The 20254-nt window shown below is 38.0% G+C and overlaps 4 protein-coding genes across 9 annotated transcripts in view; 2 read left to right on the top strand and 2 right to left on the bottom strand.

Annotated features, from left to right (window-relative positions):
- Positions 1-378: 378 nt before the first annotated feature.
- On the bottom strand, positions 379-2987 carry cox4i1 (cytochrome c oxidase subunit 4I1). The gene is made up of 5 exons (XM_085452893.1): positions 2910-2987; positions 2091-2167; positions 1210-1374; positions 871-1002; positions 379-704 (listed from the first exon to the last, which is right to left on the bottom strand). Exons 2-5 carry the CDS (start codon positions 2164-2166, stop codon positions 568-570), a joined length of 510 nt encoding a protein of 169 aa, XP_085309019.1. The 5' UTR covers position 2167; positions 2910-2987; the 3' UTR covers positions 379-567.
- Positions 2988-3037: 50 nt separating this feature from the next.
- Positions 3038-7406, top strand: emc8 (ER membrane protein complex subunit 8). The gene is made up of 5 exons (XM_085452889.1): positions 3038-3569; positions 4931-5007; positions 5117-5186; positions 6361-6455; positions 6674-7406. Exons 1-5 carry the CDS (start codon positions 3357-3359, stop codon positions 6831-6833), a joined length of 615 nt encoding a protein of 204 aa, XP_085309015.1. The 5' UTR covers positions 3038-3356; the 3' UTR covers positions 6834-7406.
- A 4775-nt stretch (positions 7407-12181) lies between these two features.
- gins2 (GINS complex subunit 2) overlaps positions 12182-20254 on the top strand; it is a 24626-nt gene continuing 16553 nt past the window's right edge. For 2 of the 3 annotated variants that reach the window (XM_085452891.1, XM_085452892.1), the window contains exons 1-5: positions 12182-12377; positions 13623-13737; positions 14556-14655; positions 14763-14889; positions 15868-15984. In XM_085452891.1, the coding sequence (XP_085309017.1) occupies positions 12288-12377; positions 13623-13737; positions 14556-14655; positions 14763-14889; positions 15868-15963 (528 nt within the window). In that variant the 5' untranslated portion in view covers positions 12182-12287 and the 3' untranslated portion in view covers positions 15964-15984. Of the gene's footprint in view, positions 12378-13622; positions 13738-14555; positions 14656-14762; positions 14890-15867; positions 16325-20254 lie in introns of those variants that run through there. The other variant, XM_085452890.1, reaches the window with a different exon arrangement.
- Positions 16561-20254, bottom strand: part of gse1b (Gse1 coiled-coil protein b) — a 168167-nt gene continuing 164473 nt past the window's right edge. For all 4 annotated transcript variants that reach the window (XM_085452885.1, XM_085452886.1, XM_085452888.1 and 1 more), the window contains 2 exons: positions 19639-19742; positions 16561-19246 (listed from right to left, as the gene is read on the bottom strand). In XM_085452885.1, coding sequence (XP_085309011.1) covers positions 19106-19246; positions 19639-19742 — 245 coding nt within the window. In that variant the 3' untranslated portion in view covers positions 16561-19105. The remainder of the gene's footprint in view (positions 19247-19638; positions 19743-20254) is intronic.

Genomic DNA, 20254 nt, shown 5'->3' with positions numbered 1-20254 from the left:
TTGGAAAGCAGTTACATAATGAGCATTGTGCTTGTGCAAATGGGTGAACAGAGTTGTCTAAAGCACTTTGAGTGCTCAGATAGAGTAGAAAAGGGCTATATAAGAACCAGTTCATTACACCCTTCGGTAGAAAAAGAAACAGCCAAATAGTTGCATCTTATTTTCCTCAGAGGTACTGGAGCAATATTCAGCAGTCCATAGACCAAAATGTACTCAAAATTCAGGATTATAGTTACAGAAAATAATGAACAAACATATATACATATATATATTAGATATATTTCAACCTTAAGAATAATTTTATATCTAGCTGCCATAGTTTGTACCTGATATGTAAAATCAGTGTTAATGAAGGAGTCATACAGTTAACACAGTTAATCAGAGGTTTTAAACAGTTTAACAATTTTTATTTTTATTATACACAACGACCTTAAGAGGAAGTGGTCTTCCAAAAATCACAGGTAAGGTGAGGTAATGTGGACATCTGATAAATACAGAAATATATGTATTTTTGTATCTTTGAGTTGGTCTGCCTGTATATAGAACTGTTATAGTCCTCTTGGTCTTTTACTTTTTCCACTGCTTGTTTTCGTAGTCCCAGTGGGCTGAGAAACCCTGCACTGGGCCCATTCTCATGTCCAGCATTCTCTGCAGCTCCTTCTCCTTGTACTCTTCCTCAAACGTATGTGGAACAGGTCCATACACTGGGAAGAAACAATAACAAATGAGTCAAGTGATGAGCCAGATTATACCGCAAAAAAATGTGTTCAATACTGCATTCTTTACTTAACCAACATGAAAACCTGAGGCAGCTGAACATCAGATATTACACAGGTTTCCTTGCATATAAGCAATATTTTTCATAATTACCATATTTCCTCTGCCAAAGCACAACCAGCCCAGTGACGCCAATGAAGAAGAAGATTCCTCCAACCACAGACTTCCACTCTCCTGATCCCTGGTTCATCTCAGCGAAGCTCTGCTTGAAGCTGATGCGGTACACTGTAAAGTGGAAAAACAACTCTAGATTACATTTTTTAAGAATTTGGAAACACAAATACTCTTGGAATTTAACATTACACCAGTCCCATTATTTAGCATGAATTTAAACAATTTTAGTACTCCCTATCCTACATAATAGGAGTGGTGCAGTTATACATTACATTAGTATAAATGGGTGAACAACACTATAGCGTTATTGAGTCCTACATGCAATCTTCTCCTCATTAGAGAGTGCAACCCAGGAGCCCTTCTCCTTCTCCTTCAGGGACTTCTGCTCTGCACTCAGGTTCTGCACATAACTGACGTCGGGGAGAGGGCTGTCACGCCTGTCGAAGTAGGCAGGGAGGGCATAGTCCTCAACCTTAGCAACACCTGCAGGGGAGACCACAGTAACTCATCAAATTACTTTCACACATAATCCCTCACTCCATGTCAATGCTTTTTTTTTTTAAACATAACCTTATTTTAGTTACCGGGCTTATTCCAAGACCAGATTTGTTTTAATTTTGTTTTTACATTTCCGCTCTCAAACCCTGGATCTAGTTCACTGTAGTATTGTTTATCACTGTTTAGATGTACTGCCACTTGAAACTGCAGACAAAAACAAAACCCACACGTTTCTGATTGTGAGCAGTGTTTAGTTTCTCATTTGACCTATAATAAACTGCAACATTGCAGCAGCAACAGCACTCCTGAAAAGCCTGTTTTTTTGTTAGTAAAGTAAAACCCATTGTAATCTGTACTTAAAAAAACATTTTACCTCTGTGTAATTTTGGCTGTAAAACTGGTGCATCTTCTTTAATCTATTGTCATAAACTTAAGGTGTCAGTTACCAGAGACAAGTTTTTTTTCTTCACACCAGCCAAGCTCCCATTACATATTAGAAATGTAGTATTACAGGAAGAACATGGATTCATTTTACAACACAAACAGCTTCATTTATTTTAAATGGTCAACTGAGGGTACATGTTAAACGTTTAGGTGTATATGAAAAGAGATTTTCAAAAGGTCAGTGGCACAAGCGGAGTCTATTGTTATACTGCCAGCCATAAATAGAACACATTCAATGCATTTCGTCTTATACCTACCATGTCCTCCACGGACACAGACAGATGTGGAAATGGCACGTTTGCCAATAAGGCTTAGGGCTCTGGTTGCCAGCATTCTGTGGAAAACGTCATATAAGAGAAATTAAGAAACCGTATTAAACACTAATAAAGGTTAAATGACTTTACAATTGTTTCTGTCTTTTAATTTTTAAAGTAAACCCCGTTTCAATAGGAGATCGTGTACATACATAACAAAGAGTAGGCTGCACAGGGTCCATATTTACATCACAATCTTTTATAAGCTATTTATATACATAAAATCCTGACTCATTTTAAAATAAGTCAGTTACCATCCATATGGAAAATTTCCCTACATGAAATAATCGTCCAGGTTGATGGGCTTATTGTTAAGATTGCAAAATACTTGGTTTTACTACGACCGTCCGGCTAACCTGATGTTAGCATTAGCAACAAACACAAGGTCATAGCACCAGGGGATAAATATTCGTAGAAATACCAGATTCTCTGATGCGACCATGCAATATTCATCATTCTTCTATTGACTGAAACTACATTAATGCGTAATAACGGCAGATGACTGAAACATGAACTATCTTCATATCAAACCCGCCTTCATAAATCTGATGCTACATGCTAATGACAGCTACCCGGAACATTAGTCAGTCCTCGCTCCTATCTGCTCCGACAAAGTCACTACTTATTTCGGTTAAAATAGGCGATTCTTCGCAAGCCGTTACTTTTTCCTAGAATGCACATGTCGCGGATGCTAAAATTATGTATATCTACGAAGGATAAGTAATTTATTATTGAGTTTTAAAAAATAAAATAAAACCATACCTCTTGTCTCTTTCTTGCTCCCGTCCGCCGACAGTCTGAAGGGAAGTGTGACTGGGAACGGAAAAACGTAAATTGTGCGTTTGACCGGATGGACTCTGATCTCGTTTTACGACAGTTCTGATTTACGGCGCACCGGTGCTACAGCAACGAGTGGAAGGTGGAAGTAAGATTAGCTTCTGTGACTGCATGCCGACTAATTTATCCAGCATAAAAGGACTGCTGTCATTTCGGATAATTGTAGAGCTTAATGAACTCATCACAAACTGTACTTCCGACATCATATCGTGGCAGTAAGTTAACTGCTGAGGTGTACATCTACTTTTCTCCGGGCATGTCAAGTAACGATAGCTAACGGTAGCAGGCAGCTGTCCCCCCCTCCTTACCGTCTAACTTAGCGACTCTGGAAGCTTTAGTCTTTACTGAAATTCTGCCGACTTTCTTATAAAAATGCCCATTCAGCTGACAAGTCAGGCGTACTGTAAAATGCTTTTACATGCTGCCAAATATCCACACTGCGCCGTGAATGGATTGCTGGTGGCAGAAAAGAAGAAGGACAAAAAGAAAGATAGCCACAGTGAGCCAGTTCTGTGCGTGGACTGTGTGCCTCTGTTTCACGGTACTCTAGCTCTGGCACCAATGCTGGAAGTAGCCTTAACTCTGGTAAGTATTTGCATATAGAGTTCTGTGAAGAAAAATATTGCCCAAATTAAATAGAAAATGTAGGTTTTAAAGTGATGATTTCATTTATTGAAGTAAAAAAATCACCGAATTTCACTATCCACACCCAGGCCTGATTACTGTAGATCTGTTACAGCAAGAAATCACTTCACGTTTGTCTGTCTAAAAACAACTCAAAGTATTACATCTTTCTATGATCTAAAGGCACTCAGAAGAAAAAAAAAGTCACTAGTATATACTGGCGTGGAAAGGTTGCACAGCAATTCTTATTGTCATTAGAATGATGAGAGCCATTATCAACCAGTGGAGAAATCTTGGAACAGTGGTGAACCCTCTCAGGCTTGGCCAGCCTACCAAAATCACTCCAAGAGCACATCAGTGACTCATCCAGGAGGGCCCAAAAAGAACCCCAAACACCTAAAGACCTGTAAGTGTCACTTGCTTCAGATAAGGTCAGAGTTCATGATTCACTGTCGGAAAATGGCATCCATTGGAGAGCTCTAAGGCAAAAACTATAAACCTGTTTACAACTGGCATGAAACTACCACAGAATTTCATAAGATGAACATCATAACAACAATCAAACATGGTGGTAGTGTGATGGTTTGGGGTTGCTTTCGCTGTTTCAGGCCCTGGACAACTGGCTGCACTTGTAATTAGAACCATGAATTCTGCTGTACCAGAAAGTGCACTTGGGTTCTACAGCAGGACAGTAATGTGAAAAAAAGGAGGAAGTCCAGCTCTGAGTGATTAAAAAGAAGAACATTCACAGAATGATAGTTTTGAGGTTACCTAGTCAAAATCTGCACTTACATTTTTAAGGGATGCTTTGGCATTCCTCCAGTTATCACTTGACTTAAGGTCTTGCTGCCAAGAGTGGCACAAGTAGTTATTAAATTTTTCACAGGGCCAGGTAGGTTTGGGTAGCTTCATTTTACCCTGACTAATTATTGTATTTTGTATTTACTCAGGGCATCTTTGTTTAATATTATCTTGTATTTGATGACAAATTCTGGTTTAGACACTTGCCATCTAGTATGCCTTCTAAAATGACAGTACAGTTTTTCTTTTGTTTTAAATGTTGTATTGTAGCAATTTGTTAGGTTGTGGTGCTTTTGAAGTATCCTGCTTTACTCTAAAATCCATTACTAATGTTGCATCACTTTTATTTATGGTAGTGAGACTGGAAATAATATCAAATTAATGTCTGCAGCTCTGAAATAGTTCTGAAGTTTCAGTCTAGCTCTATATGCATTTTCCTATGTTTAAAATAAAATATACCTGACCTAAACTATGTTTCTGTTCTTATATGTCAACCTGATGGGCCCCTGCTCCAACTCCAGATTGACACTTGGTGTAAAGAAAATAATTATGTCATTGTCGGATATTATCAAGCCAACGAACGCACAAAGGATTCAAGGTAGAAACACTGGCGCCGTGCTGTTCCAGGGAAAAACAACCACTGAGAAACCATGCTGCATCCTGCTTTGGACCTCACTTTAATATATGCTTGATCTTTTCTCCTGCAGGCCCAACCAAGTTGCAGAGAAAGTGGCAGCCAGAATTTCTGAGAACTTCAGTGAAGCAGCAATTGTTATGGTAACTGTAAATTATTAAGGCTGATGCAACTGGGTTACACGTTATGTTTTTTTTCTTTCTTTCTCCAAAGCAATTGCTACATCCATTGTTATAAATGCATCCTCTTCAGGTAGCAGCTGAGTTTTAGTTTAGTAAAAATGAACCAAAATCCTTAAATACACTTGTCAGCACAAGCCTCTATTTATGTCTCTATACAGTAATATATAATATTGTATAAATAGAGTGACTGATGTGGCTCTACAGGTTGAAAATAAAGCCTCAAAATTCCATCAGATATTTCAGTGAAATTTGCTATAATGACATTTATGATGATGTAGAAAAAAATGCTGAGCCCTTTATAGGTGATTGCAGCTCGCAGACAGCAGGATTTAATCCATGCAAATAAAGTGAAGCACATCTTTCATCCTTCTTTTCCAATGAGTTGCTATCACTGATGACACACTGCCCAATTTGAAGTGCGAATCTATCGCCACAAGGTGCCAGCAGCCACAGCGGCATTGTAAGGCAATAGCAGTGACACAGCAAATGCAAGCATAGTATCCTCGCGTTTAATAAATGACAATGTTTCAGTCCTGTTGACCTTCAGCAAGAGCTGGGTTGTAATTTTATAGTTTAAACGTATTAGCTGTAAGTGGGAGAGCGTGCGATGAGTTAGAATTGTTTCTGTGGAATTTTGTCACACATTTGGTTGTACAAAGATTTTGAATTAGTACTTTGAAACATACTAAAATTTAAATAAAACAAAATACTTTCTACCCAGGGTGCTGCATGTTGAGTCGAGATTTTTTAGCCAGCTGCTTTTCCACCATGTAACCACATCAGTCATTTCTAGCCACTGTTTGCTCTACCTGTCATATGTAGTCCAACTGGCAAGTGCTCCAGCAAGACTCTGTTGAGTCACCTTTAGCAGGAACAGTTTTCTTCCATATTTTGCAAAGCATTGTTTTGTTGGAGGTCATTGAAGTAGCTGCCTTTTTACTGAATCAGTCAGTCTGACATGCAGCTCTCAGTCTCAGATGTGTCTGGGCGAAATAATTAGATGCATTATAAAATATATAACACTGTTTCTGAAAGACATTTTTCTTAGACCCTGGTCTGGTCTGTTGCAGTTGTTGTTGTTATCACCTAAAAGTTGCACCTAAATTCACAGTAAATTTTGCGTGTTTTCCTGCAGGTGGACAGCAGTAAGTTAACAATGAGCTGTTCCGAACCCATCGTCTTGATCTATGATCACCACGAAAACAAGTGGAAAAGCAGAGAAGTAACGGCGTAAGTGTTAAGAGCTATTTTAGTGTGAGATTTTATCTTCCTCTGCAGACTATTTGTGCAGCTAACTCAGAGCTTCCAGCATACTTACAACTCCAAGTGTTCTCTCATTTACTTGAATTATTTAGACAAAGTACATTACACTGTAATTACATTGTAATTACCCTGTATTTTCAGTATTAAAGCTTGAATATGTAATTTTTCAAAAAACTGTTTTCCAGTGACTCCTTTGAGGACTGGAGCGAAGCACAGAAAATCACATCTGCCCTGCTGGTGGGTCGTTCCTATGAGAACTTGATTGATTTTGACAGTCACTTGGATGATCTGAGGAACGACTGGACCAACCCTGTTATTAACAAGTCCGTCCTGGATCTGTGCTAAGACCTTCAGTCGGGAGTACCCATGACACACACATGCACGCACACACACACATGTGAACAACTATATTGCTGCCAATTCAGCATGCACACTGCTACTTGTGTAGCACAGGAGAATGAAAAAGCTGAACCTATAGTCTGCGTTCCATAAAAAGTCTCTCTCTCTGAAGGGAACTTGTGGGGCGCTGGCCAGTTAGGCCAAATGTTTTAAGGGCAAGCACCATATGTGCGCTGTTGGCCCGTGTCCACCTTTTACAGGTTGATGCTGCAGTGATGAAAGCTTTTATGTTGTTTTTTTTTTATGCAACTTTGGGTTTTTTTCCCCTGCAATGGGTTTTGATATCCTGTTTTGTGTAAAAGTTTAGATTCTAGAGGTTTAAACCTATACATTTGCTTTTAGCCATACAGAGATCAAGTTCTAAATAAGTTCTAAATTATTAATTTTTAGTAGGGCTGAACGATTATGGAAAATAATCTAATTGCGATTTTTTGCCCCAATATTGCGATTGCGATGCGATATGCGATTATTTTTTAAGGTATTTGTCTTCTGTATTATTAAACAAAGACAAGCAATACATCATATAGTATGGCCAATACTATATTACATTAATTTTAAACTTTCCTGGAAGACAGACCTCTGTTATGATGACATGAGGTGATGCATGAATTGATGACTGACATTTTTATTTAACTTCTTCAATCACAACAGTATATTTGAACATACACAATAGTTTATTTTTAGCTTACAAACATCTGAGCATAAAGTGCTGACAAGGAACCCTGGTGTAAACATTAAAATGAAAGTCAGTACAATGTGCAGATTGCAGAAATATACATAAAAAAAATCAGTGGCTTTACCACACTCAGTTTTTCGACATCTGTGAACTACTAGACAGTCATTCAATTAAAAAATAATATTAAATAAATAAAACTAATAAATAAAAAATACACACATCTTACTGATCTCTGCAGTCAGTAACATTACACATAAAGTGCAAACATAATAGCAATTGTATAAACACACACACAAACACGCCCTTAAAATTTAAAGGCGTGAAATTGGACGGTCTAGCCTTCTGAATCAGAAGGCTAGTTCTGATTAGCGTCACCGCTGTCTCGGTGGAGTTTAATAAACTCGGCCGTCTGCTTCTTGCTATCTAAAATATAACCAGACACTGGTGTAAATTCTCGACTGTCTCATACTTCTGTTTAATAAGTTTTCTGTTTGACGTTTAGTCAGCTGTGTGAAAACCAAGGAGGAACCCACCCGGGGGGATTAATAAAGTTTTATTTTATCTAATCTAATAACTTTAATCTCAGCCAAACCGATTTACTCACGAACAAACAAAACACTGAAAAAAGCCCAACAATAACATTTTTAGGTTGTCTAAGTGACTTATATATTACGTTTAACCCGAGCAGCGAAACTCCGCGGTGATCTGAAAATGATGTGCCGGGAGTTGTGCCGTTCTCGGCCGCATCAGTAACCCTCGAGCTCCCGGCTAGCTGTCGAGCTGGTGGGTAGCAGACGCCTCTGAAAACGTCGAAGCACTTTTGCAAATATGGGATATCTTGATAAACCGAGCAGATATTTGATGTTTACACAACTACTTTCTCGCCTGAAAATATGTTAAAAGTTTATTTTGTGACCCAGAAAGATTAGTATGAGTAATTTTAAAACTTAGTAGCGGCCGCCATTGCTGGAAACTGGAGTTTGGCTGGGCCGCGCTATGAATTCTGGGATATGGTAGTAATTTGGACAGCCTTCGGCGCGTCGCTGTGACGTAATCGGTCTACAAATGCGGCCTCAGGAGGATGCAGCCCATGAATTGTATAATATAATCGCAGTATAATCGCAGCCTTTGCGGTTAGAAAATTGCACTTGATCATGTCGCGATATTATCGCAAATGCGATATATCGTTCAGCCCTAATTTTTAGGTAATGATTTTACAACTGATAGGATAAATGTGTTCTTTATTAAGTTTCTTGTTTATAAAAGATCTGAAGGAAAATTCACATATATAAGTGAAGTCTGAAAGTTTTAGATGACGCTGAACCAGAGATTTGGCCCATTCAAAAGCCCCAACTTTAATCTTTCCATAGATGCATTTCTAGCGTGCATGCTTCTCGGTACTGCCACTAATGCGACGGAGAATGTCAGTCTGGATGATGCACATGTGCATTTTGGCTCTTGATTTATGATCTGGAAGACCCGCTCTATACTGAATCAGATCACAGGAATGTGTGAATTTTGTTTTGTGTGGATATCCATTCTAAGAACTAGATAAATTCTATGTTAACACTTAACTGATTATTCTAAAACCAAATATTAAAAAGTTAATATTTATTGTGAGACTACAGAAGCACCTTTTGTAATTGAGATTAGAATTAATCAGTTAATTGTGTGGATGAAACATTTTCTACTGCAATTGTTTTGAGCTGAATGTTCAATGAAACTGATTTTTGAAAACATCTACATGTTTCTACAGATCTCTTATTGCCTCTTATGTGTTAAACCTATTTAGCTGTGTCTTATACAGTTATTTGCAAAAGGACTGTTCAGCCATGCTAAGGTAAAGTGAAGCCTTACTGCTTCTATAGGCTTACAGAGTTACATTTGAACAGACTACAAGTCTTCTGGAACAAAGTCCACTGGACACAAACACAGAAAACAAACTGAAAACACAAACAGCATATAAGCACAAACACCTCATACCAACAGTTGCGTAATGGAAGAGGGGTGATGATTTAGGCTTGTTTTGCAGCCACATGACCTGGGCACCTTGGCAGTTACTGAACTGACCATGAAACCCTCTGTATCTGAGGCCATCTGTCTGAGAGCTTGATCAAAACTGGGTCAAGGAACAGGACAAGAATCCACAGCACAACAGCAAATCTACAAGAAAACATCTGAAAAAGAAAAGAATCAAGATGTTGCAGTGGTCCAGTTAAAGTCCAGACCTCAACCTCATTGAAATGCTGTGGCTGGACCTTAAGAGAACTGTGCATAAACAAATATCCACAAACCTCAATGAACTGAAGCGGCGTTACAAAAAACAATGGATCAAAGTTCCTCCACGCTGTGCGACTGATAAACTCATACGCAAAGCAAGCACTTCAAGTAATTGCTCTTTAGGAGAGTCTCTACAAGCAGAGTCATGTGAAAGCTTTCTTTTTCACATGACTGCATCTCTGCCATGACAATTTAAAAAAAAGTCTAAAATCACTTTTAGAATAATCATTGCCCAGCTTTGGGGGTTTTTTGTATGGTTTAGCAGCAGCCTGTTGAATTAAGGTTTTTTTAATAGTTTTGTTCAAGAACAAAATACACAGAGTGCTTTACAGCACCGAATAAGATGCAAATAAAATGGTATATTAAAAAACATAATAAAAGCAATCCTGCATATATGGGTCTTAAGTTTATTTTTAAAGATATCAATCAGTCCACAGACTTTAGATCCAGTGGAAGCGATTTCCATAACTTGGGAGCCACAATCACCTTTTGTCTTTAACCTGGACCAAGGTACAGCCAATAAACACTGTCGGCTAACCTCAGAGTGCTAGAGGTCATGAATGGTTGTAGTAGCTGCGGTTTTCTAATAATTTAGTGGTGCAAAGTTCATATTCGCACGTGTCTACAGATTATTTCATGCTTTGTGACCATTCTAATCTATAGCTTCAGTCTCCCATACTCTGCATAATGTAATTCTTGTAAAATGAAAACTAAATGACAGTGTGGCCGTATCTGGGAAGAACTCATGGAAGTTTTTAAACAAATGACACTGTATATTTTCCTAATATCCATATTCATTTTATGCTGCTTTCTACTCCAGCACATTAAGTGAGACAACAGAAATCTGACAGCAACTTACATTATTTTTAAATGTATAAAAAGCTAATAAAATGGTCCCTACATTGACTAGTTACACCTTACATGCTACTTGCACGCTGCCATATCAGCAAAAATAAATAAACAATAGTAATAAACAAAATAAAAAATGGAATTAAAACAGAGATGTTAGAGATGTGAAAGTGGTTTAAATTGTGAATGTAGTATTCTAGTTTCAGTAAAGATAAGTACTTCTTCTATCAGTGCACGATAAATGAACTGAAACTAATTCTGTCTAACTACAGCATAGGTGCATTTCTGCAGAAATACCTCAAGCACAGTCCACTGACAGGAAATATTTGAAGTGGATTTGAGAGCAGATGCTATTAAAATAAATGGTTTGGATTTATGAAGAAATTTCATTGCTGTTTTAAATAATAGATTGTGGTGTCTTCTGTCAATTTTCTTTGTTCGTTTTATCTTGGCAAATTTATTTGAGATGTGTGGTGTGAATGTTGTGAGAGCTTTTGTACAACCAGGAAGAATCCTTTGGATGGGGTTATTGATCCCGAAAGGCAAATTACTTCAGCATCAGAAGGAATAAAAATAAAAACAGTATAACAGACAACAGAAACATTTTTTAAAAATAACTACAGGAAAACACCAAAGGCCGTAAAATATGAGGCAGTGAAAAATTGCATGTAAAACTGTGATAAAAAATGAATGAAATAGAAAACATAATAAGACTGAGGTTATGTAAAACAGAATTCTGCAGAGTGGTAATGCAAGAATGGTTCTTTATGGCAACAAGGTTGAATAAGTCTGAGGGAGAATGAGCTCCGTAGTGTAGAAAGGAGCAGGTGTGACGGGTTGTCCATGATATTCAGTGACCTCCTGTCTCTCACTGACCCAAATGCCTCCAGATGAACTGATGATCTTAACGTCATCGCTGGCCTGGATGCTGGCACAGACCGGCAGAAGTTCTTCAACATCTTGCTGAACACACTGAAGGATCTGGACTTCCTCAGAAAGTAATCAGTTGATCCCCTTCTTGTACACAGCATCGCTGTAGGTTCTTCAGTACAGTCTGTCACTGAACACCAAGTATCTGTTGTTAGCTGTCCACTGATTCAGCCTCCTCACCCACGATTCTAATGGGTTCAGACCCAGTCACTGACAAAAACATCTAACTTTGTTCTCACATATAAAAGGTCACTGCCACCTTTCTTGTTATTGCCTGGTGAATGCTGCCATCTGGTGGAGTTTAGTTGCAACTGTTGTCACTCACATGGCCCACTTCCTTCTTCCGGGCCAGACAATGCTAAATTAAAATTTAAGGTATGGTCAGCTTCGTCACGGCCAGGCCCGCACCTCACACGTAAATTAACAATTTTAAAAATGCAATTAACACCGAGATTCGAGAAATTATACAGAAAAATAAAAATGTGACGTGCCGTAATACGGCACACAATAATGTTCACTTTTGCGATACTGCGCTTCCTGTTGATGACGTAGTTGTCTTTTGCTTGACTTCATTGTCGGTTAATGCTGCCTTCAGCGCGGGAACGGTTTGTAGTGCAGTTCGAGTGGGACGGAAGTTTTTGAACACACACAAAAACCAAACAGATATGGATGCTTCGGAGGTCGAGTTCCTTGCGGAGAAAGAGATGGTGAAGATAATACCAAATTTCAGCCTAGATAAAGTCTTTTTAATCGGGGTAAGTCAGTTGTGTCTGTATTTAAGTAGCTGGTTTTTGACCAGATACTGAGACGTTGACAGTTACTGTAGCAATATTAGCTAAACCTTGGGCTAAAACCTTGTATTATATCACGACACACTCAGTTTAAAGCTGGAGGTATGTATGTAAAGATGTTTCTGTTTGAGTGGATCACTTCACTCAGTGACTGATTAAAACACGCACAAAAAAAGCCTCATCTCTCAAACTCCAGACTTTAACGAACCATAAATATAAGTCGCTCCAGCTAAAATAAAATCTGTCTAAATATATTTCGAAAAAATTGAAGCTCCAATAATATTCGGTACCGTATCTTTGGCCTTTCAAAAAGTACCCCGAACTATTATTGCTATATTATACTGCAGTTTTTATTATTGATCAAGTAAATACAGGCTCAGCACTGCAATAAAACACACTTTTCAGCTTTATGTATTTTGTTTGATTTGGATTATTTTCTTTTTTGGGAAACTTGCAATGTAACTGTGCCTGTCTGTAAAACACTTTGGGTCTAATCTGTTATATAAACAAAGCAGACTTGACAGTCAACACATGAATGCGCGATTTTTGGAGCCACCATGAGAGTGTATGAGATTTTAGAGAATTATTGTTCAATAATTCTCTAAAATCTCATACACTGTCATGGTGTTTTCCATTTTCCAAACCCCCTTTTTTTTTTTTTTTTAAATTTTAAAAATAAATAACAGCTAACAAGATCCCCCCGCAGCATGATGTGAATTTAATGACAGTACACTGTACTGTCTCAAGCTCCCTTTGAGCTTGAGATCTGCGGACTCAGTGGTTTTTGAAATAAATAAATAAATAAATAAAAAACAGCTAAAAACTCATCTTTTTAAACTTGCTTTTGGTTGATTTTTGTTTTTATGTTTCAACTTCTGCGAAGCACTTTGTGATTTTATCTTGAAAGGTGCTATATAAATAAACTTTTACTTACTTTCTTTACTTACTAAAGTCATGGAATATTTTTTGGTATTTTTTTACATAGCTGGCTGCACAAGAGAGCCTGTGTTATTCATCAAGCTCTCAGGATGGCTCGTTTGATGTAAATCAGACTGTAACTTGTAGTTGCTGCTGTTAGAAAGAGACATTGTTTATCTTCTAGCAATGTTTTTTATTAATCATGAAAGTGCAAATGCGTATCTTTCCAACTTCACTGAAGTGGGGAATGCATTGTGCTGCACGATAAAATATGTGTATTTGTGTTCTCAGGGAGATCTGGGTCCCTTCAACCCTGGACTACCTATTGATGTTCCCGTGTGGCTGGCTCTAAACCTAAAACAGAGACAGAAGTGTAGAATTATTCCTCCTGAGTGGATGGATGTTGGTAAAGTTCAAAGTTTTTCCTGATGCGGTCTTTGCAGGCGTTTGTTTCCAGGCATGAACTGAGAGGATTACTTAAAAATGTTTCAGATGAGGGTCTTTCAGTATTTTTGAGTATTTTTTCCTTCACATTATGACATATGTAATCATTACTGGCATGCCATGTTAAGCCTAGACCTGCCTTGCCATAACTTTGACATGTAAGTAGTGCTAAACTATTTTTCCAAATTTGCATTAGATAAGTAAAACAAAAATGGGCACAAGAAATGCAGTAAGATTGTTTCCTTAGTTGTAAGAGGCAAATAATTCAGATTTTGTGTTCATTACAAATGCAAAATGTGTAAAATATGTGTATGTCGTTGTTGGTCTGTATGCTGTAAGAACCCATATGGAAAAGATAAATATAAATCTTATAAAGTTTGTATCTGTCTTGTGTGAAACTTGTATGAAAAGCATATAAGAGTGAAAACAGATATAAGATCCCTTGAAAAATTATATAATGAAACTTGTATGTTTTGGATACTTACTAAAACAATGTATGAAAGTAATGAGAAAGTGGCCACTTTCATGAGTAAATCATGTAAGCCTTATATGATTTACTCATGAAAGTGGCCACTTTCATGAGTAATCACATATAAGTTTTTAATATTTCTTTTCCATATGGAAAATGCTGAAAAGAATAAATTCATTGGTGGTTTTATTTGGAATTTCTGTTTTACTTCTCCTACAAAAGTCAGCAGAAAAGAGGAATCTTGAAAATCTTTCAGCATTTTTGTGTGTCGCTGCAGTTTGCTGCTGTTGACATTTTCCTTCACTGTGCAGAGAAACTGGAGGAGATGCGAGACCTTGAGAGAAAAGAGGATATGTTTACACCTGTTCCTAGTCCTTACTACATGGAGCTTACCAAGCTGCTACTAAACCAGTGAGTCATATACAATTAAGTAATCCACAGAAATACAGCCCTCAGTACTGTTGTGTGCTTGGTGTATGTGCCCCCTCCCCTTAAAAGAGGTTTCTGTGTTTCTGCAGCGCGTCTGACAACATTCCTAAAGCAGATGAGATCCGTACACTGGTCAAAGACATCTGGGATACTCGCATTGCCAAGCTCCGCTTGTCTGCTGACAGTTTCATCAGTCAGCAGGAAGCTTATGCCAAGGTAAAACTGATCACATGTAGGGTGTTTAGTATTCTCTGCTGTCACTTAACCATTGAGTTTTGAACATTTAATTGAGTTGAAAACAGATGCAAAGTAAGTACAAATTCAACAGCATAATAACAGAATTACCAGTTCCACATAAAAGGACAGTGTGACATTTATTCATTATCCCTTCAAGTTGTGGACCCATTGCATATTGAGATCCTTTAGAAAAAGTGGCATCACCTTAAGTTCCCCCAATTTAATTGGCTGTATATAAGCATTCAGTAAATGTTATCTATAGGTAATGTAGAATCTGATTTAAGTGTTCCATAATGTGTTTTCTTAACAGCTACACTCCCACTTTAGGTGTTTTCCTCACACTGTCTTAAAAGTAAAGCTAATGTGGAAATGTCTTACACTTGCATTCTTTCTGATGACCTGCAGGGGGTGATTCATGTGGTTGAGGGCTGACAGTATAGAAGAAAAACCTTTTGGCTCCCTATGACCTCATGAAACACTTTACTGACGTGTTTATGGTCTCAAACCCAAGTTTTAAGCCTTATAGGAACAGCATGATGGCTATTTTGATTCAACAGAAAGGACTGCCCACATCTGAAGACAGACGCTCTCTGCAGGCAGACTTGTAGTCTGTAGTAGCTTTTCATGTCCGGTTTCGTCATTATTAAGACGGCAACGGTGAAAACATTTGGCTTGAGGCTTCTCATAGGGACTTCACAAATCAATGGGTGATGTCAGTTGAGAAAGTGCCCATCTTTTCTATACAGTCTATGGTATTACAGCAAATCAACATAAAAAAAACCCAGTAATAAAAGATTCATTGGTTATGTTGCAATTGCTGACAATACCATACCGCATATCAACAGTGAAAGTCACAATGAACTTTCACCTGTTTATCATTGAGTTACCTACTGTGTCACAGAGTAACAGTGTTATTTTAAATCTTTGAATATACCTAATTCCTCTTTCTGTCCACAGCTGGACAACCTTACTCTGATGGAGATCAACACCATACGAGCGTTTCTTCTTGATACTCTCAACTGTATGTACAAGCTACGGTCCAACTTGCAGTGAAGGGCAGTTCATGGACTACTGGTAAAAAAGCTTGAACACACACAAGGCTTGCTAAAAAGGGTTGGATTTAGCAAGACTGGGGTTAAACCTAACATTAAAGACAGTTTTCTGGAAAAGTGAAGAGATTTACTCAACTATTTAAGTTATCATGTTGCTCTCCGGTCTGATTTGTGTGAATCTGCTGTTTGCAGTTAGTGTATCATTTGTTAATGTTGTCATTAGGTTTCAAAATGTATGTATGTGCATGTAAACAGAGTATATACATGTATACTTTTTTCCTCACAATTTTTAATCAGTCTTATTGTGATTTTTGATCTTGTTGTGTTAGTGATTAAAAAAGATGTTTTCTGGTTTACTAGAATGAATGTGGTTTCTGTCAAACATTGGTAAACTAAACAATTCCTTCCTAAAATGTACGTAGGTGGGGGAAAAACCCACATTAAAAAGGAATTCCACTCAACTCTTGTTGCATTTTATTCTAAAGATGGATAATATTGGTTGATATTGTTCTCAGGATTGCACCGAAAATGAATCCGTTTCCTAATCTCCAGAGCAAAATGTCCAGCTGTTAAACCAGAACCCACAAAGAGACAAAGGTTGATATTTAACATTTTTGAAATATTTTATTTTCTTTTTTGTCTGAAATCACAGCCATATATTCATAAATACCTAATTACTACATTCAACAAAGAATATATTACATTACAATGAATTCAAACAAGTACATTTTAAAAACAGGATTTCACAGCATCTAGACATCCTCCACTGAGTAATGGGGCTATTGCATGAGCGTGCGTGGGTTGGAGACACGGGGAGGCTGAGCAAGAGAGGCTTACCACACTGCACCTTCCTCCCCAGCTCAATGGCAGCTTACCTCAGCATGCATGCTCCTTCACTTACAGATAGATTACGCTGTTGGCTTTCTTCTTTGTAAAAAAAAAAAAAATCTGACTACACTCTGTATTCCTCTAAACTGGCTTACGTGTCATTTATATATAAAAAAAATTGTCTTGTGACTCATTTGGATGAAAGAAACTTGGTATCTGTTGGTGACTTGTACATATTTGAAAGGTATGACATACAGTAGACACTTGGATGTAATATGCAAAGTCCCTGATCACTGATGTTATGTCATGTAATGTCTGTCCTGTAGACGGAAACTCATTCACATGCTCCCAAATTCTTGAGGCACTTGTAAAAAAGTGTATGTAAGGGGGTAAGTTGTGCTTCAGTACTTTTTTTAAAAAATAAATTAAATATTGGTACATTTTTAAAGTTTTTATTTGCAAATACTGAAATCCTTAACCCACTCACATCAAACATCCCACCACCACACAAGTCAAACGATGACCTAGACACCTCATTTCACTGTGTCTGAGGTCTCCAAGTGCACATAGAACCATAAGGTGGAGACAAGATGAATTACAGGGTAGAAAGTCACTGTAATACGAGCCAAATCTCATTAGGAAGATGGGGGGCAGATGGAGGTTGTAAACAGATATCCAAGGTAAAGCAAACCTTTCTGATTTTAAATGTACCAGGAGCTGCTCAGTTAAGCGTCCTGCCTGGTTTCTAGGACATCTTGGCAACTTTGTGTGGGTGGAGAGCGTCCTAAAAATAGAGAAATGCAAAGAGTAGATGATGTTATGTCAAACATATTCAGCAGTATAAGATGGCCATTCTGGTTTGTATGTTTGGCTACCCAACTGCAACTAATAATTTACTATGCTATAGTTTTATCATTATTTTGGCACCATTTCGTCTCATGGCTGCTGACAGGGGCTTGATCTTGTAAGGCATACCGCAAACCGTCATATCGTGTGTTTGAGTTCAATGCTATGCGTCATACAAAGTAAAGTGAAGGTCCAAAAACAGGATAAAGCAAGATTTATCTGCTGGCTGTGTAAGAAAATGTCTTACAATAATCAAGAAAATCAAGTTTTAAAAAAAAAAAAAAAAAAAAAAAGTGGCTGTGGATCTGGTTTCTGCATGAGTACTTAACTGGTCATGCCAGCAACAGTAAAGCTGACTGGGAGGAGCTGATGAAATGGGCATTAAAACAGAGACACACTGCTGTGAATGAAGGGGGAGTGGAGGGCATGAGCCACATCTCAGGACCTCTAAGTAAGCTTTGCTGAGCTCAGAGGCCAGATAAGGTGGCTGTGGCTGGGGTCTCAGCTGCGCAGTGCCGGGACAGAATAAGAGGAATGCATCCTGCTTCCTCTCACTCTGCTAAATGTCTCAAAACAAGCTGTTCTAGCCAGCAGCAGTACAAACACTAAAAGCAAGGCTTTCTTTTTTTTCAACCCAAAAAGCATAAACATATAAAATGGCAGGCTTTTTCTTTTAAAAGAACAATGATTAAAGTAATAAAAACATACAAAATTCTTTTTAAGTCTTCATATTATATACAATACAAGGCTTAAGCACCTTTTAAAATTCTTATTTTGAAATTTTCTATTTCGAAATAAAACATTTACTTAATTCTTTCCAAAAATGTGCATTTTCTAAGTTCTTCCCTAATTTGAACAGTTCTTTGTTGTAACACAGTACCACCAGGTAGTTCTTCAGCTTTTATTAAGTGCATTTCCAGTTCAAAAGCTCATGTGGCCACAAAATAAAAGGAAAAAAGAAAAGAAATCAGTCCCAAATGACCAAAGGTCTTCATTTGGAGATTTGGAGCTTTCAAGTCTTGTAACGACACCCCCCTCTGGGGGTAGCTGCTCCCTCATTGGCAGGATTGTCTGTGTAGCTGTGGCGGTGAGGGATGCAGGGACTGAACAATAGCGCAGCAGGGACTGAAGAATGAAAAGCAGGTGTCATGTTGATCTTCAGGTTTTTCTGCCCCATACACTCACTGATCTTGGAGTTGGCTACATTGGCACACATTAGTGGCTTGTGGTGCAGTCCCTGTTGACCCATAATCCAAAGACTGCCTGTACTTCACTGAATGGTCCGGTCTCCTCTGCATTCACCTATCTATCTATCCATCCATTCACTCCATTCATTCATTCATCGTATCTAGCCAGCCGTATTATCCTCCATGGAGCTATGAGGACCAGGCCATTAAAAATAAACTCTGGGAGTCAGTCTGAAAGGGGAGGAGGCTGGGGCCCAAGGGCTATCAAAATCAGCGTCATGGTCACCTCGGAGGGTAACCTTTATAATGGCCGGCTCTTGGCCAGTGTGTCTGTGGCAGCGTCAAACACTTCCTGAAGTGTTCCATTTCTGCTTGTAGCTTCTCTCTTTCCACTGCCAGCTTCTGTCTTTGGGACATCAGCTCCTAGGTAACCAAGGACATTAAAAATATATAAGAATATATATATATTTTAATTCACAGTGATCTTCATGAGAAGGCAAACCTGTGCTATATATAACAATATTTACAAAGATAAGTGAAAAACAGAAAAGCAATGATATGAGTGTAATAAAGAAAAGCTGTCTGGATTCCAGTGATTAATCAGAAGAGGCCAATAGTGTAAAGTATAAGTTTTTACTTTGCTCTGCTATTTATGAAACCACTGATCTACGAAAATAAGTAAAGTTGTGCACCCACTCCTATTATACATGCTCATAATTTCTTAGCAGAGCGCCGCTGCTAAGTCACTTGCAGTTATGTAGTAAATATTTTGACTTCCTGGCCTCAGCTTAAGTGGCTCCGTATGCTTGTCTTACCCCCATGGTATGAGACAGCTGCTCAGCAGTTAGACTAAGGTTGTAGTTCTGAGCTTCTAGTCTTCGACACTGGCTCTGCAGTACTTGTCGCTCCAAAGTTTGCTCTGGATCAGAAAAGGGAATAAGAGAAAATGAAGAAAAACAGGATTAGCAGAATTTGGACCATCTAAATAGATGCAGGATAATCTGCTGCAAATGTCTTCAGGCTCCTGCCTTCATTGTTAAAGGTCTTAAAATACACTAGTGGCAGGCTGTGAATGTGAGACTGGGAGTAATTAGAGATCAACTCAACCATTTTTCACTAATTTTCTTGTACAAATACTAAATACAAATTGAATTGTGTAAAATGAACAATGACTACTACCCTCTAGTGGTGACAGAATGCTACAACAACTTAAAATAGGATATACATTATACTCATAAGGAAGTGACACGAAAACACAGAACATTACAGAAATAATGTGACAACTCTTTCAAACTTCATAAATCATTATTTCATTATTATTACCTGTTTTATTTACTTTTCCCAGGCATGTGCAGTGGTAATAAACCAGAAATGTGTGGTTGCCTTTAATATTCTTTATTTCTACTGTAGTTTTTCCATCCAGAAATGTAT

Source organism: Copadichromis virginalis, linkage group LG1, assembly GCF_057382275.1.
Source record: "Copadichromis virginalis isolate Kocher_CV1m ecotype Utaka linkage group LG1, C_Virginalis_male_GT1.1, whole genome shotgun sequence".
Taxonomy (NCBI): domain Eukaryota; kingdom Metazoa; phylum Chordata; class Actinopteri; order Cichliformes; family Cichlidae; genus Copadichromis; species Copadichromis virginalis.
The sequence above is the reverse complement of the archived record's forward strand: the minus strand, read 5'-3'. Positions and strand labels throughout refer to the sequence as shown.